This window comes from Egretta garzetta, unplaced genomic scaffold (genome assembly GCF_000687185.1).
Source record: "Egretta garzetta isolate BGI_Z169 unplaced genomic scaffold, ASM68718v1 scaffold287, whole genome shotgun sequence".
In the NCBI taxonomy this organism is placed as follows: Eukaryota; Metazoa; Chordata; class Aves; order Pelecaniformes; family Ardeidae; genus Egretta; species Egretta garzetta.
The window spans coordinates 12238294-12256392 of NW_009260435.1; the positions used below are offsets into that span (position 1 = coordinate 12238294).

Sequence of the window (18099 nt, forward strand, 5' to 3'; positions counted from 1 at the left end):
ACTCTTACAATTAAATTCTGTGACAACATCTTAGGTTATGACAACCACAGACTGAGCGTCCTGATGTCATCTCAAGTAGGATTCCCTGAAGTTGAGGGTTATCAAGCTATGAATAACAAGGAGACATATCATAACCATATACTGTGCAAACTCCATTCAGTGAGGAAGGATTAATCTGACTGCCATCACATTTTTTTTTGTTCTATCTCCTTCAAAAGTCAGTATCATGATACTCCATTGTCCTAGTGAAAAAAGCCTGGATGGCTTTACCTTTAAATATATTACTGACTGAGCTAATGTATTCCCAGCCTCTGCTTTCCCTAAAATAAGCTATATAAAAAATATTTGCTGTAGCTAATTAATAAAAAAGGAATTTATCATATAGTTTTCGACTATTCAATAGTTTGGTTTTGTTTGGATTTTTTTTTTTTCTTAGTATCTACTGCACCTCATTCCAATTTTTCTGTAGATTTAAATCAGCTCAATATGATCTGGATGAATAGGAGGAAACAAAGAAATGAATGATGTTTAAGGGATCTGTTTTGAAAACTGCTAGAAAAAAATTTATTGTTGTCTTTTCAATATGATTTTAATAACCCATACCAGTTACCAAAAACAAGACGACATTCTTATAGTGAGGCAGACAAAGGATTCATAATTATGGGTTTTGATCTTAAGTTTACACTTAAGTTTACAACCTGAAAAGTCAAATCCAAACTGAAGTGCCATGTTCCTTGTGTCTCATTTTTACTGCCTTGTTAAATGAGTTTATTTTGCATGCATGTTGCAGTGTTTTTCAGATATCAATGTTGCCAGAAGATTTTCACAAACAGTAGCACTTTTCTTGTATTATTTTGCATGTAGCAAAAGTCAACCTTGAACTAATCCTGATTTCTGAGATCAGGGAACTAAAGATAACAATTTAACCACAAGAACATTTAGCACCTTCGCATCGGTGGAATTTTTTCCATAGGACCTTCCAATCCCATTTTAGCTATTGCCGCAGGGCATTAAAACCCAGTGTCTTAGCCTTAAAGTCTGATACAGAGATTTTTATCACCCTATGGTCATAAATTCAGAAAGTTCTGGAAGATGTTCTAAAGCAATTTTGGAATGGATCAGGGAACAAGAAGCATCAGAACGATAGTTTCTTAGCAGGTATGTGTTGCCCTGAGGGCAAGCTGGACAAAGTGGAGGGGTTTGGTTTGTTTGGTTTTTGTTTTTTTTTTTTTTAAAAAGTCACATTCATGACCTGATGCCAAACCTGGGCGGTGCATATTACAACAGGCCAGCCTAGAGACTAGGAAAGCATGGATCCCTATAGTCATGTTTTCATCTAAAAGGACAAAAAGTAATTTCCTATGTAAGGGAAAAGGGAATAGACTTTATTAAGCTGTTTCTATTTGAACTGGAGGCCTATGCACAATCTTCCTCATTGGAAGCAAAGTGCTTGCTATTTCCACTTTTTTTTCTTTTCAGCATGTGCACTGCAGCAATGCTATGGAAAGCTCCCTTTCAACTAGGAAGCAGGAACCAATGCATGGGTTAACATAAAGGGGGCAGGTTTAAATATTAAGAATGGCTTATGGCATGTGTATTTTGCACATTTTCATGTTTCATGTAGTCCTGATACCTTAACACATTTCTTCAAATACAATCTCACCAAAGAAATGCAAAATCAGTAGCATTTCAGGTGGACAATTTCTGTATATCATTAAGGACTTGCATGGGATTGGATTTGCAAAGCCCCAGGCATGCACATTTATAAGAAGATAGAGGAAGAAGTACCAGTCAAGCTAAATCTTCCATAAAACTAAACCAGTTCAATCTGAGAAAGGTATTAGTTACGCTTGGTTTAAACAGAAGTGGGTTGGATCGTTAAAAAATATGTAGTTGTACTTGTTGTATAGAAGGACATAAAAACTATGTGAATAAATAAAACTGCAGTTAAAACATTGTGGAAAAAAGTTAATCTATAATTAGAAAATGTGAAGATATGAATATTATCAGCAGTAATTAAAGATTAACTGCATTGTTCACTGACTAAACTTACAGCTAGTGCTTTATTTAAACTGCTTTTCATTTATTCTAAATAGAAAACTTCATAAAGATCTGAACTGAAGCACCACTTAAAAAACACACTTAGAGCAAGTGATTTATTTTTTCAGAGCCAAGAGAAATAAATGCCTATGCCTGGACCATGAGTAGCTCCAGCTTTCTGGAACCGAAACCTCACGGATGTATTTTTCCTCATGTTACTAACTGTCAGAAACAATAACTTAGCAAGGGAAAAAAAAAATTAAAACCAGTATGGATCGGAAAGTGAAAGTTGGTGTTGCACATAAAAGATCCAGAATATTTACATAAACATTTCTACTTGCATCCTACTTTGCCGAGTAAAACACAGATTAGCTTTTATCCTTGATTGCTTTCTTTATAATACAAAAACAGACAAGCCTTTTGAATACCACAAATTTTTTTCATTGCTATCATTCTGAATTCAGACAGTGGAATGGATCAGAGAACATACTGATACAAATCCAGCAAGTGCACTGGCAAAAACCGCAGCTGGGATAAATCACTTCAGTCCCCACCTCTTGTCAGAATGGTGGTCATGGGTTGACAAGAAACAAATCAAACTGAAAATAGTTGTATTCACAGTTTAGAGCGGTTAACTTAATGAAAGCCACTTCTTTGTGTATCTACTGCAGGCATCCAGCCTTTGAAAGCCCAAGTGCCATAGCTTTCATATCATAAAGATGCATATATTGAGCCTTTTGCTGAGCTAGGAAAATTAGCTGAGCCACAGAATGCGGGGAACAGACTAGTATTCTGACGTAGAGATAATGACAAGAAAAGTCAATAAACTTCAGCCTTTGAGTGAAAATAGTTAAAAAAAAGAATACAAAGCGAGTGAGAAATGGGATTAATCCACGTGAGCACTGAGAAGGAAGCTGAGGGTGTTAAGGAAGGAAATTACTCATTCTCCGTGTTCGTGTATAGGAAAGGCTGAGTAATACAAGGTTGCCTGGTGCCATACACCTTTATGTTCATTTTGGATCACTCCAGTGAAAAACCCCAATTTGCCTATGTCCCCCTCACCACAAGGTGGCACATGTGTACTCCCTAAGATTTTTAACTGCCTCTATAATTTACTTCATTTTTAAGAAGTAACCGTTATCCATTGCTACAGAGAGGATGGAGTGGGGGTAGGATAAAAATCAGGGAATGATAAACTGCATTATTTTATCAAGTATAGACAACTAAACATAAATAAACTATTCTTAATATGTGGACTAATTCCAAACTTTCCTTGTTACTATTATTTAATAAGGGGTATATTCACATCAACAGTGTGGAAATTAAACAGGGTAAGGAGCTATTGAGAATTTAGCTTCAGTTTGTTTTACAAATACATTCACCAGAAACACAACAGAATTTAAGAGTGAAATGGAACACGGACTTTGGGTAGCAGACTGGCGCCAGAGACTGAAATAAGCATACAGAAGCAGAAAAACAGGTACAACTACGCATTATTTTGATTCTCTGTATTTTAAGCCTGCTGGTCACTCATTGGTTGGTATGCCGTGTAAGGGTCTTTTTTTTGCATGGCTGTCACTTTTCATACTCCTGTTGTGAGTTTCAAGAGCTAATAACTACGTATGTTAAGGAAGGCTGTTCCCTAGTAGTAATTTTTAATTCATGCTGATAAAGGTTGTGTTTGAATGTCAGACTTTGGAACATCCAAATATACATTCTCATTTTCACCTAGTGGCTGATCAAATAAAAATCCCAGTGATCATCTGTGCAGTTGTTCCTCTTTTCAAGTCCACGATATAAAAATATACTGCATGATCTATAATGGCCACAGCACACCCCTCTCCACAGTACATAACGGACCCACATGTTTCATATATCCATCAGAAAGGCATTAAGCAGACTATGAATCCACCAAACTGCAGAAGAGATTTGAAAGCAATCTGAGATAAGCGTGTGAGTACAAAAGACAGAAGGAGGAATTTTTTAAGGACAGAAAAATACTGACCTAAATCAAAGCAGAGAAACACTAGCTAGCATGCAAAGCAATTCTATCCACACACCACAGAATATATGTTTTTAGAAAGTAGATTCTTGGAGATTTAAAGTATGAACTATGTACATAGCTCCCTCTGATGACCATTGGACACGATACAATGCAAGTCTCCTTTTATTTTTGCTAGTGCATTCAACTGACAGCTGACTGGTTAAATTCTAATTGCTTCCAAGTGAGGTCAGCAAAGGTATTTATCGAAAAGGACTGAACAACAGGCTCAACACACACATGCACGCGCACACATAAGCACATACACACCACCTCTCCAGCGTGTTGATTTATGGAAACAATTATAATTCTGGTGGAGTCTTTCTGAGCTGAGAAAGTTTGTAGCTACAGTAGAGTGTCTCATGTTGCAAAAAGCAGACAACAGAAATGGAATACTTGGGTATCCAGCTCTTATCAACAGGAACAAGTAAGTTATCTGTCCTTTATAAGAACGTTCAACAGTTTCTAATAGCTAATAGCTTTTATCTTCATTTGTATATGCTAGATGCTAAAAAGGCATTAAGAAAACTATTTCTATTAATAAACTGAAAAGGGTAGGAATAAAAATACAGGGCTAAAACTAGGAGGTCTGTTTAGAAATTTGAACTAGAGAAAAGTTTTCTGATAGATTGTGCTAGTAGTGAATATATAGGTACAAAGTAATCAGCAGGATTTTACCATGCATGAGAAAGTAGTTCAACTGAATCAATACGGGATTTTTGGAAGGACTTAAAACTGAAGAAAGAACTATGTTTACCATCAGTTTAAATGTCTGTTTATGTAAAAAATTGTGCAAGATATCTCTATTGTATATACATTTGCATATTTTTAAAAATCAGCTTAGCATGCCATACATTGATGTATAGTACTTTTCAGTAGCATAATGTATCCTTGCATGTTTGTAACAATTGAGCATAAAGACTTATACATGCACCTTTTCTCACAGATCTTTTACTTTCAGTGCAAGCAGCAAATTCAAGTAGTACAGAAGGTCACGACAACAAAGGTTTTTATAACTTGTGTCTTTAAAGGATATTCTGACTGAAGAGATATTTAAGAAGCTCTTCTATTTCGCCATTAACTATTAAGGAATAACGATCAGAATTCTAGAAGAGGGAACAATCTCATTTAAAAGAATCTGTAACTCGTAAAGACAGAAGGCAGGTCGGTGACCTAAGAGCAACAGTCTACTTGAGATTTAGTTTTCATTATGTTGTTCATGAACACCCAGAACACTGCACTATAATGCACAAATGGATACTGACATGGATCCTGCCAATTTTGCTCTACAGATCATACTTTTACATTATCTTTCTAATGGGCACTATATCTTTAGCTTGCAATGACATGACTCCAGAGCAAATGGCTACAAATGTGAACTGTTCCAGCCCTGAGCGACATACCAGAAGCTATGATTATATGGAAGGGGGGGATGTAAGAGTGAGAAGACTTTTCTGTCGAACTCAGTGGTATATGAGGATTGATAAGCGGGGCAAAGTAAAAGGGACAAGAGAAGCAAACAACAACTACAGTAAGTAATATTTTTGCTTTTCCTATTTCTAAGTTTTTAGAAATTGTTCCTTGTTCCTTCATTTATAGTACTTTCAAAAGAATTTTGTATAGTGTACTGACCATTGTATAAGACAAGTTTTCCAATTAATCCTACAGCAGGACATTTGTTATTGATTTTGAAATGCGTCATTTAAAATGCTACATTGTAGATCTGCTAATGTATTAGTTACAGCTGGTAACTATTAGCAAACAGAGAGCCTATTTTAACAAGTGAATTAAGGTTGTAAGTATGAAAATGTATAACCACAAACTCTGCTCATAAAATACTTATGAAACATTAAACCACATTTATATAGTCCACAAACTACCTAAAAGTTTGGTGTATTTGAGTTAACAGTTAAAACATATGCAATACTAGAAAGTTCAATGGAAAGAATTATGTAAACTCTCTTGCAAAATCTTTTAGATAGTTTGCCAAGCCAGGAACAAAATCTATTATAGTTTCTGCAGTTCATTATTACAATGATCATGATGCTGAAAAAATATTCTCTCCCCTTTCTTCCAAAAACATGACTCATCTAGAGAGAATGGTCATATAATATTTTGCAAAGCTGTACCAAATACAATTTTTGAACTGGCAAAAGAATTGTTGTACTAATCTGTATTTTTCACACAAATACCTATATATCTTCCATTTATACTTGAAGGTATCAATTTTACAGTCACTATTTTTGCCACTTTGGTTTTCATGGTGTTCATTACAAATACATTGCTTATTTAGAGGAATATGACATCTAGAGAAAAGACATTACTTCATAAGATACAACAGAAAAATACATAGGATTATATTGCATATTTCAAAACAAAATTATAAGGAAAAGGGGCCAGAGACATGTTGTTTATAGTCAATTGAAAGGACAAATATATTTCCAAGGATGCCATTAAATACAGTTTTAATGTAGGTTGTACAGATTATTGTGCTTTTTATAACAGCAGCAGCAAAATAAATCAATAAATCAGAACTGTTAGTGTGATTCAGTTTTCAACTGAAGTTGACTGCTTGTTTTCTATAAGAACAGCACTTTTGCATGCTAAGCGCCCGGCTGGTGGGCTTCATAATTTATTTCTCTCCTTCATGTCTACATTAAGTGCTTGGCAACTTGCGTGGTTAAAACTTCATTCACTAATGTTACTGTTTCTTTTAAAATTTGTTTCCATATGTCTCCTTTCTTCCTACACTATTACATAGCGAACAACCATATTCCTCTGAAAGACAACACATGGCCAACAGCCAAAAAAATTATTTGATCCATATTCAGGATGACTCCCATTGAGTTTCAGGAGGACATTGCCACAATAGAGGTCCATAGGGCTAGTTTCAAAGATGAAATGTTGCTCCCATAAAAATCACTGGGAAAAACTGTTACTGACTTGAAATAGTTTCCTCTAAATTTTTGCAGATAAGTGAATATCCACTGTCCCCATTTTTTTCTGTTATTATTTACAAAGATAAGAGATTATGACAGCATATAGAGCTGAATAATTATATAAATGTGCTTTTTTAGTTCCACACTGCTTAAGTAAAAACTTTGTTAGTAATTTAGCATTATTTCAAATTCAAGTAAACATTCTCAATTTTCTGCAGTATCCCATGCTGCTGAAGCACACTGATGACACCCTGAAATGTTCTGTAGTGAAACCATTAGAGAATCTCAGATCATCTTGTGCTAAAGGCAATCCATTTTCTTGTTGTCTTCTGAACACTTTACAAATATTTAGTGATGGTAACTAACAATTACAAATTACAGAAAGGCAACCTTGAGTCGTTAAACCCTCACATTTATATTGCAGTGAAAAAAATTTTTGAATTTTTTTCTGGTAAATGCAGCACGTATCAGGAGAAGAAACAATCAATACTTGAATGGTTCATCTGGTAAATGATGTGCACTATGATGAACTGCCTCCACTAAATTTAACTAAAGGATGTGGGAAGTCTCCCACCATCTTAAGTATCTTGCTTTAATTTATCTATTGTGTACTAGGAAATAATATACAAGTACTTTTGTTGAACAAATAGAATAGGGAAATATAGACAGAGGTCTACACTGTGTAGAAAAATGTGTACACTGACAACTTGGATTTTCTGAGAAACTAAAAAAAAAATTGCTGTTGTGAAAAACTTCTTTTTTGTCATACCCTCTATTCAACAGAACACATAAGAAGCCTTTTTGAAGACTGTGTTTATGGCTCTGTACTAAAATACACATAAAGAAAATAATACGATATGAGGGGAAAAAAACAAAACAACAAAAACCCCCACCTGGACTAATAAACATTTTGCCCAGGCAAAGTGTAACAGTAGAAGACTAATAGGCTATTTTTATCCAGGGTGTCTGAAAAGCATAATTTTAAAATCATACCCATTAAAAAGATGTATTAACCTAGGGTGTTCAAATATTCTTGTTCCATGATTTCCAGTTCAGAAAGTTAGCAAATCAGACCTGTTTCTCAGGATGGAATCCCAGAACAGTTGCAGTCAAATTAATCAATGGGTATGAAAAGTGTTGCTCCGAGAAGTATCTTCTTATTTTATCCTAATTTTCCATTTACGTAATAAATAAAAGGATCCTTTTCCCTTTTGAATCACTAACATGCTACTAAAATGAAAATAAGAAAAATTTCATATTTTTAACTATCGTAACTTAGCTTCATAACAGAAGCTGCATTGACAGTTTTGCAGACAGTCAACTACTTCTTTTCAGCCCATGAATTGTGAAGCGTGAATAATGTGAAGAGCAACCTTTGAGCACATTGAGAAATGTCTGCAGAATGATAACTTCATCATAACTTTGGCAAGTGCCAAAATGCACAGAGTGTCTCTCATCAGTCGAGACTATAAATGCAAGAATGCCAAGACGGTAAGGAATTAGGGTCTTTGTTTTTCAAAATTCTCTAGTAAGTTACAGAATAAAATATATATACACATCCTATGAAAGTAACAGCAAAAACAATGAAAGTGTGAACATTTCCCAAGATTTTAATTCAAAAACAACTGTATCAAATGTATGTGGATTGAAATTTCATTACAAAACTAAATACCAAAACAAATCCTCACTCACCAATTGTAATCAATCTGTAGTTATCATTCACTTGTTTCAAAACACATTACAAGTTAACTGCTTAGTGCAAGAAATATGTGCAAGAAATTCACTCTTTCAACGAAAGCAAATTCTTGAATCCTGTTTACAACAGTGATGGCCTTGTTATGTATCCAAAAAATATTATTCTGTGCACATTTCAGAAAGCAGGAGAGCCTTCTGGTGGACATAGAGGTGATAACTCAACAGTAAGCCAAAATCAGAGGACAGTCATCTCCACTAAGCAGAGGAAATCACTTTGCACCTGACAGCTTTGCTTTCATTTTGAAAACTAAAAGACAGAGTGAGAACTGAGAGTCAAGTACTGAAAAAATAAAGCAAGAATTAGGAAGCAGCCAAGAGATCAGGTCACCCAGAAAAATATGTTATTATTAATAAAATATTTTCTCCTTGACGGTCACTTATTATAGGTTGTCCAAGCCTAAACTATATACATTTTTATTAAAAAATTATTTTCTATCTTGTTCATGTAAAATAATCTAAATGAGCACACAAACCAGACCTTCTTTGCAATCAATTCATGACTGTAAAAAGTGAGAGTGACTAAACAAATCTTGGAGATAACATGGCAATTTGTTAATTCTTTATCTTTTCTAGAAAATAAATCTCTCCTTATTACTGCTTACTCCTTTCATTTTGGTTTGTGTTTATGAGTTTTGCCAGATTTTATTTGATTTTGTTGAGAAAAAAAAGCAGCAAAAAATCAGAGTTTATTTTGACTCTATTCAAGAGGATTTACAACTATGACTGGATGATGCTTTAGGACTTTCCACGCTCTGTTGCCTTTGGAATCTCATTTTAAAGACTTCAAAGGGTCTCTTCGTTACTAGAAAAGCCATCCCGGAACCTGAATCCTAAGATGTCTGATCCTATCATTTTCCATGTGTGCTCTAAACCCAGAAAGTGCCTATTTCCTCTTCTTGTCAGTGGATAAAGCCAACCAAAAAAACCCCCCAAACTCTACTCTAGCAAGATCTTGGCACAAAATGGCTGAAATCTTGATTAAAATTTTCATATTGGAAAACTACTTCTATTTTGATCATAATCCAACAAGTCACAGTTTTCAGCAATGTTAAATGAACTCTAACTCACTTTTGTTCAAACATAAACCATAACTGATGACAAAATACACTTTATACGCATCTTAGTGATTAAATACTCAAATTTGCCTAGAAGTCAAAATTATTTCCAATAGCATTTTATATATGCTTCTTAGAGTAAAACAAATGTTGGACTATGCATGCTGTGCCACTGTATAACTTTTATTCCTGTTGTTTAAATATATATTACATAGAGGAGCAAGAAGATTCATTATCTGAAAATCAGATATTTCAAGGCAGGTATTGAGGTACCAGGTTCGGTTAAGGGTTATTGTGTGTTCCAACCAAACAGGAAGTCTGTCTTTGCAACTGCGTTCTTCATTTTTCAAGAGGTTGTTGGTTCAACCACTATGTTGGCATCAGGAGAAGACAAACCTTCACTAATGTGAAAGTGCTATTGCTTCACATTAGTGCTCTGCTAATCTTTTCAATGATAACAGAAAGAGATTTAATTTAAATAGCAATATATGTGTATCTTCTCAAAACTTGGCCTACAGTGCCAAGGATGACTTTCTCTCCTACAGTAATTAATCAGTTCTAAATATAACAGATTTCCCTGCTTCCAGTATAGCTCTTTGTCTAGCACTGGTGGCAGATAACGCCCCTCAAGTTTCAACCAGCAGAAGAGACTCTACGTATACCTTAGCCTATATCTTACCACAAATCCTAGCTCTTCACCATCAACTGCTGATGAAGATGCCGATAACAGAAGCAGCAGAGTTATGCCTAACAGCTTCTCTATAAGAGGGGAAAGTGAGGAGAAGGAAGGAGGGAGTAAAGTCTTGAACCATTGCAGCACGATTCTTTAGATCTCACGTCTCAATATCCAGATCAGTGCTCAACTGACACAGTATGACAGGAGGCAGGCACAAAACACAATTAAAACTGTTCATCACTTCTGAATTTACCTCCTGAATCTTCATCACCTTGTCTATTCTGTGGTATTTACCAGCTGAAAAATATGTGTGAACTCAGAACTGTAGCAGTTTATACTCACTTCCTTCTCACTTGGAATCACAAAGTGATCGCATAAACTCTGTGAGGGGAGAATCAAACCTCTGGGCTCAGGCACAGGCAGCAGATTCACAAGCTAGCATACACCAACAGGGCTACGCCTGCCTGTGTGTGCTTCAAAACAAGGCTAGGAGCTAAAATCAGTATGAGCAGTGAAAAACATTTAAGCTGAATCTACACACATCGTGCTCAAACTGTTTCATTTGACCTTGGTACACCTTTGAAATTCAGCTGTGACTTGGCAGTTTTTCTGAATCTCTCAATATGGAGATTTACCAGCTATGAGAAATGTTACATTTTTATAGAATCATCAACCAAGTTTAGCAGCCAACTACAGAAGCAGTTATAGGACATATTTAAAAAGATAAATTGCAGCACCTTCTCTCCCACAGCTTTTTTTGCCCCATTGTTTACAATTTCTGATTGTACAAAAATTCAGTATTGTATCATTAAGTGTTATTGCTCCATCCTGAAGAAAATCTGCTGAAGTGGCCCTGACCTGAGACTCAAGAGACTTGAGGCTAATCCAAAGGTTTAAGCAATTTGCTTACAGACTTTGGGAAAATTCTTCAAACCCCCAGTGTCTCTATGAAAAACGATTATTCACCTCTATATAAAGAGCTTTAAAAGTTATTAGTGAAAAAACTTCCAAACCTACAAAAGAATTGTGTGTTAATGTTATAGGTTATATATTCTTACTCTCTCTATATACTTTTATTATAGAATATTAATTGCCTGATAGAATATTAACTAAAATAACTGAAGTCAGTAGCTACACAGAAAAACACAGAGCTCAGAGAAATGTTAAGGATGCAATTTTCCATACAGGCAAATAGAATTTGGTAGAAAATTTAATTCCTTATACAGCCAGTCTTGCAAAACAAAACCAAAATCCAGATATTTCCCTTCACAGCTTCCAGATTTCTGTATTGTTTGAGTATCTGAAAGTGATTTTTTTAGATTTCTAGGATCCTGTAGTACAGAACAAAGCTGGTTTTCCCCTCCATCTTCCTTAAAGCTCAGGAAGATCAAGACTTCCTAAAGCATGTAACTATACTGTTCCACACTGCAAGATGTGCCAACCAGTAGTATATTTTGGAACACTTTCCTCATCAAAACAGAATAAGTTTAGGCAAATGAAGGCTGTTACTCTTCTTGGGTGGCACACTGCTTTCATTGCATAATTGACTGTCTATGACTATATTTGGCAACTGTATTTCAATTGTCTTTTTTGACCTTTAACTTTATTTTTAATTTTTAATTTTGGATATGAGCTGACGGAAAGGTCAAGTTAGCCTTCTGGTGTATGTAATTCAGAAACATTATGAAGAAAAAGTTAACAGTGAAAATTCCTATGGCAACAACATAATAGAGGTTAACAATCGTAGCACTGAATTGTCACACTTTAAAACTTTCATAACACATGACATCATTTATACAGATGGAAAAAATTCTTTGTAACAATTGGTGCTGAAAAGTTGGAAGGGGATATTCACAGATGTGGCCCACAACTTCATGAAAACACACCAAAAAAGCAATAAAAATACCAATGCAATCAATACACTCTCTTGACTATTATTTAGCTTTTGAAACAAAGAACAAAATGAGGATTAAGTTGTAATGGGATTTTTTACAGTAATCACACACTGCCTACGATATGAATCTAGTACCTGCTCAGTTTATCAACAGACAACTACAATATTCTAAACAGGCTAAATCAGACAAGTAAATCCCAGTTAACATTAGCAAAGCTTTGAGAATTTATTCCAGCTGAGCATTTGCCCTTTTAAAGTTATAGTGGGAATCTGGCAATTCAAAACCAGGATGAAATGGTTACAAAGTCTAGATATTCTGTTAAAACCACTGAAACTTTCATTTTTTCTTTTAAACATGTTAATAGACACTGGGAGGTGCTCTAGACTATAAAAAGAAGCTGATCAGACTTGTCCTTGGCCATTTTGATACCCTGGAATTTTGATACTTGTCTAACCAGAAGGTAATGTATTTCAAAACAGAAAAAACCCATCTGCTAACAAGAAGCATATTTTCATTAATAACCTGTGCTAATTTTATAACTTTTTATTATGACCTCTAAATGTCAAGTGGGATTTGATATTTCAGTCAGAGGTAACTGTTTACAGAAAAAAAAATGTAAATAGAGAACTTTATGATTGTTAAAGACAGAAATTCTTATAGATGAACATAGATATCTAGAGCTAAGGATACTAGAGGAAAAAAATGATCAAAAAAATCACGATCAACATCCAATTTTGAAAAGGTTGCATGTGAATCTGTGCTGAAATCCAAGAACTGCTCAGGTGAACTGGTGCCACGATTCTGTGGGCTGTTTGTACGCACAGCTGTAATCAATGTAGTGGCAAATGTGAAGTTTTAGATGCTTGTCAGATGTGTAGAAATACAACAAGAGCTTTCTGGCTTCTTGTACAATGCACACACAACATTGCATTACGACGATAAATTTGCCCTTTGAATGGTCTACATGAACTCTACGGGTGGCAATGTTCAGGTTCTCCAGCTAGCTGCTAAGCAGACGGATTTGGGAGAAAGCATGAATCTAGCTAAATCAGGGGAAGAAGGCAGCACTGAGTGGGGAATGGACTGATTCCACCCAGTGCTTGTGTAGCTTCTGCAGATAAGACCTTGTGAAAACTAGAGTTGTACTCCCTGACAGAAACTGAAGTAAAATAGAAAGGATAACTGAATCCTAGGCAGTGCGGCCAGTACTAGTACAACTGGAAAGTGCAACTTTAACCAGCAAAAGCAACGTCAACTCCACCATGCCAATTTATTCCTTTGGAATAGCCTATGCCGCTTAGGGACTGCAAGCACGTAATGTGCAAGATGATATAGAGAAACCCAAGCGGTTCTTGAGTGTTTGTTGGTGAGATTTTACAAGGATTTAGGGAACTAGCTATGTCAATCAAGCACATAATGATTCAAATAACAAGACTTGCTTGTTAGGGCCACCTTGCAATAAGAGACAGGTTTATGCTGTGGGAAAAGCCAGTACAAGATCTTGCTCAGCAACAGTCCTTTATGTTTGCTTATGTGAGGAAACTGCACTTGAAAAGCCTTAAAGTCATCACAACCATATCACTTTCCACTGCAACAGCAAAAAATTGTAATACTACCTTTACATAAGGACAGGGCTAAATACCTGTGCCCAAAGTGAGATTCAACCCAACTGAATTCCCCACCCAGCACTGTTGCTTGTGTCGGTTTAGCACCATCTTACCAATATTATGCTATAACACAGTATAAAAAGAAATCCCTGCCATGTACTAAGCACATCTCTGACAACATATGAACTGCAAGCATGACAAATACTCAAACAGTACTCTGCCTCCAAATGCTGTTACTAATCAAAACCTAAATTGGATACAACTTCAAGAAGCTATTTTCAAACTGGTGACAAGAAGCCATTCTTCCATTTAAAGTAAGCTCCACTCTTCTAACTGAACCTTTTACATTTTTTACTGAGCACAGAGATTCTGGTCAATATTTCCAAGAAAGACTGAAAACCAAAACCAAATAAAAAGCTACACAATTTCCAGGGCAAGCAATTTCTTCTTTAGAGCACCCTAAAACACTGTATACAAGTCAGAAAAAAAAGAAAGAAACTTTCTTGTACCATATGTCCAAATTATGATTCCAAAACAACCATTTATCCACTCAGGAAACAAATACTACAATGCACCTCATCAGGTAAGAGAAAACACAAGAAACATGGAGAAAACCACAGTGGGAAACACGCTGAGATGTGTCTTACCTGTAAGGAAGCCTCCTTTCTCGCTACTAGCCAGCTACAAGGGACTAGCTGTGCCCTCCTTCCTCCCACATACTAATGCAATCAACTACACAGGTGTTTTGAGCCTCTTGCTCTCTTTTACATCCTGCCACCCCTATAGTACTGGTACTATGGTTTAGAGCACTCAGCATTCTGTTGGAGTATCTGTTTCAGCAGTCAGGAAGGAAGTTTTCTTATTTAGGCTGCAAAAGACAAACAGTTTGGCTTGTTTTCCTACCTTAACTAACAGCGTAACAGCCGTATATATGGGTGAATTGGTATTGGAGTTTGTAGTAAATATTTGTTAGTTCAAAGGAAATCAAAATGTTATATGAATTTTGAGAGTAGCCTTAGGAGAGTCTGCTCAAATTATAAAGTAAATGACAAGAGTCCTAGGCCACTTATACTTGCCCCTTTAAATGGCTCTTAAGTTGAGTGATGAAAACAATACAGCTATTAATAAAACAATTCTTTTAAATTGTTATATACCACTTTCAATCAGAATGTTCAAATTAGCAAACTGGTGCTCAGGCTACTTGATTATAAATACCAAACTAAAATTACTTAGTAAGCCTTCATTTCTGACTGCATATTTGTGTGACTTGGGAAATTTAGTCTATATTACTGAACATAACTGTCGTGCAACAAAATTAAAGAGAAAAAAAAAGATTACCACATCCTTCTAGGAAACTATTACCACATCTTTCAAGGAAATCATGCTCTGTTAATTTTTTTTAGCTAAGTAATCCAGTGTTTTGAATTTGAATTTGTGTATTTTAATCATATTGTTCTAGGACATGTTCTGAATGATTTAATGATAATTTCTGAAATGACACTTTCATCCAGAAGGAACTCTGGAAGCAAAACCAGCCTATACCAAAATTGTAAAACTAGCATTAGACCAAACTAGACCAAAAGCAGAATTTTTGAGGTGATTCATAGCCTAGCTCTGATCCAACCAGATTATTTAAGAGAATGTGATGAGTTCCAACGGCTGTACCATTTAATCAGAATATGATCTAGAGATAAAAGATATATTTATCATAATTATTGTGAGAAATTATTGGTTTACTATTTGGAATGTAATAAATACCTATCTTTGCCAAAATAAGACTACATACTAATCCCACTTTTTCTTCTTCTATAACAAAATATTTCATAAACACGAGTAGGTATTCTGTACGTTGTCTTTTTCAGATAGGATCTGCAGACATCCGAGACACAATTTTCTAAAAATGTTGACAAGAACTCAAGGGACATTTCAAGTTAAATTTCAAAAAGCAATACTTAAGCCTAAATCCCATAGCATATATATGGTACTTGCACTTCTAAATCTCTTCAGATGATGTTTTCAAAAATGTGCAAGTAGCCACTGTTATGCAACTGTATGAGACAAAATAACAGAACCCATATTTCCTGACTTTCTCGTAATCACTTACAAGTGATCATCTTGTATCCATAAGATACACAATTTTTTTTCCTGCTAGGGCTAAATTAAAATGTATGACTGCCATTACAAAAATCTTTTTTTCCCTTTCTCCGCCTTCACATTACCAGTTCACTTTGTCTGTGATACCATTTTGTTTGGGGTATCCTTATCCATATATGAGAATAATTAACAAACATTAGTTTTGTACAAATTGTACATGAAACTAATCAAGCTTATTTCCCTGAACAATTAACTACGTGAATACCAGAACTAGAATGTATCCTAACCCCACTGAGGTGATGCAAGAAACTGCAGGTTATTTCTGCCTGTATACAGCACTGTAAATATTGATGATTTTGGATCACAACTTGTTATATTGTCTTCTCATTCATCCTTCAGCAACACAGTTATGGGTACTTTCATTTGAACTCAGCTTAGCAAAGAATTTCTAGTTACAGCTCCTGCTTCATGAGTTTACTCTTTTCCAGCTCCAGACCCAACATAGTGGGATAGTTTCTTCCTTTGTTTTCCTTTTAATAGCTATCTGGCAGCTGCATCCCAAACTAGCCTGTTAGTGGATCCCTAAAGAATGATATATGCATCATCTATCGTAATCACATGTGCTGCAGTTTTAACTCACAGGTGGTATTGTACAAAAAAGTCTGATATGACCCCTGTCAGACTGTACCATACTTATTTCTTTAACATAGATTTCTACATGAAAAAAATATTTCCTTTTCTGTATGCATGGTATTTGATTGAAATACATTTTCAACAACAAAGAGTTGTAATCAACATGAGAAAGTAACCACTGAGAAGTACAGCATTAGCTCTCTTTTCAAAATACAGTCAAAATATGGCTGTTCTATTCATATTGACTTACTGATGAACTATAGAGAACTATCATTAATAGTTTAAATAGTTGCTCTTGAAAGTAAAAAATACTGCACAGCTGTGGAGGAGTTAAGTTACTGACTAGTGGAAAAGCTATCTAACCCTGTGATTCATTAGGAAAAGTTTGCTCAAGAGTTGAAAGACCCATATTAGGAAAGAGACAAATATATGCCTTTTTTAAAAAGCCTGGCTCTACTGAAATCACTGAGAGTTTTGTTACTGATGCCTATCAATGGCTTGAGGAGTTAATTTTAAAAGATGCCAAATAATAACTATGGCTTCTGCAAATCCATGTGCTTTTACTTTAAGACATGGTTTCATAACATTGTTATTACAGACTGGGCATAAAGAAAAATGAAATTCCTGTTCCACCATTAATCTCTTCCTGACTTTCAAGTCAGAATGGCTTATATATATCTTACCAACATCTATCTAGGAGTAATGTTGCTATCTCTATTTATTCCAATGGGCCTAAGAGTGCAATACACCAGAATATGCTCAATTTAGGGTATACAACTTGAAAAACAGTTAGCCATTACTTTTCAACCATATGTGCAAATTTATATTTCTGTATGAAACATATAAATGGAAATTTTGTGGAGCTATATTAAAACCACAGATCTACTTTTCTATATTGAGTAGAAACTGATTGCATTATTTATACAGAACATATATTTAAGAGTAGAAATATAAACTGGTTTTGTAAAATTTTTTTCACCATATAACATTTACATTCACATATGAATCAAGAATACATTGATAGTCATGGAGGAATTAAGGTGGCACAAAAAGACCAAGTTAAGCACAGCAGAAGCACTTTGTTTCATTTTGTGGTGGTAAAAACTGATTGCCTTCTCCGTCAGCTTTGGTACTTTTTCTCCAGCTCCTTGTTCAATACAGCTGAAGTCATGAATATTTTACGCAAAGAAAGAAAAGCTTTCATCACCACTTTAAGTGCTTGGAATAACCATAATTGTTTCAGTCAGAGCAAAAAGCATAGCAAATTCTTTACCAAGAACAGGTTTTTGGTATGTATTTTAGAACATACTACTATGGGTACAGCGAAGCTGTGCTGTTGTAACTTCATGGTCTTCAAGGCAGAT

General features: G+C 35.2%; 1 protein-coding gene across 1 annotated transcript in view; it reads left to right on the forward strand.

Moving 5' to 3' along the window:
* Positions 1–5326: 5326 nt before the first annotated feature.
* Positions 5327–18099, forward strand: part of FGF7 (fibroblast growth factor 7) — a 28056-nt gene continuing 15283 nt past the window's right edge. Inside the window, exon 1 of the mRNA XM_035899575.1 lies at positions 5327–5612. Coding sequence (XP_035755468.1) covers positions 5327–5612 — 286 coding nt within the window. The remainder of the gene's footprint in view (positions 5613–18099) is intronic.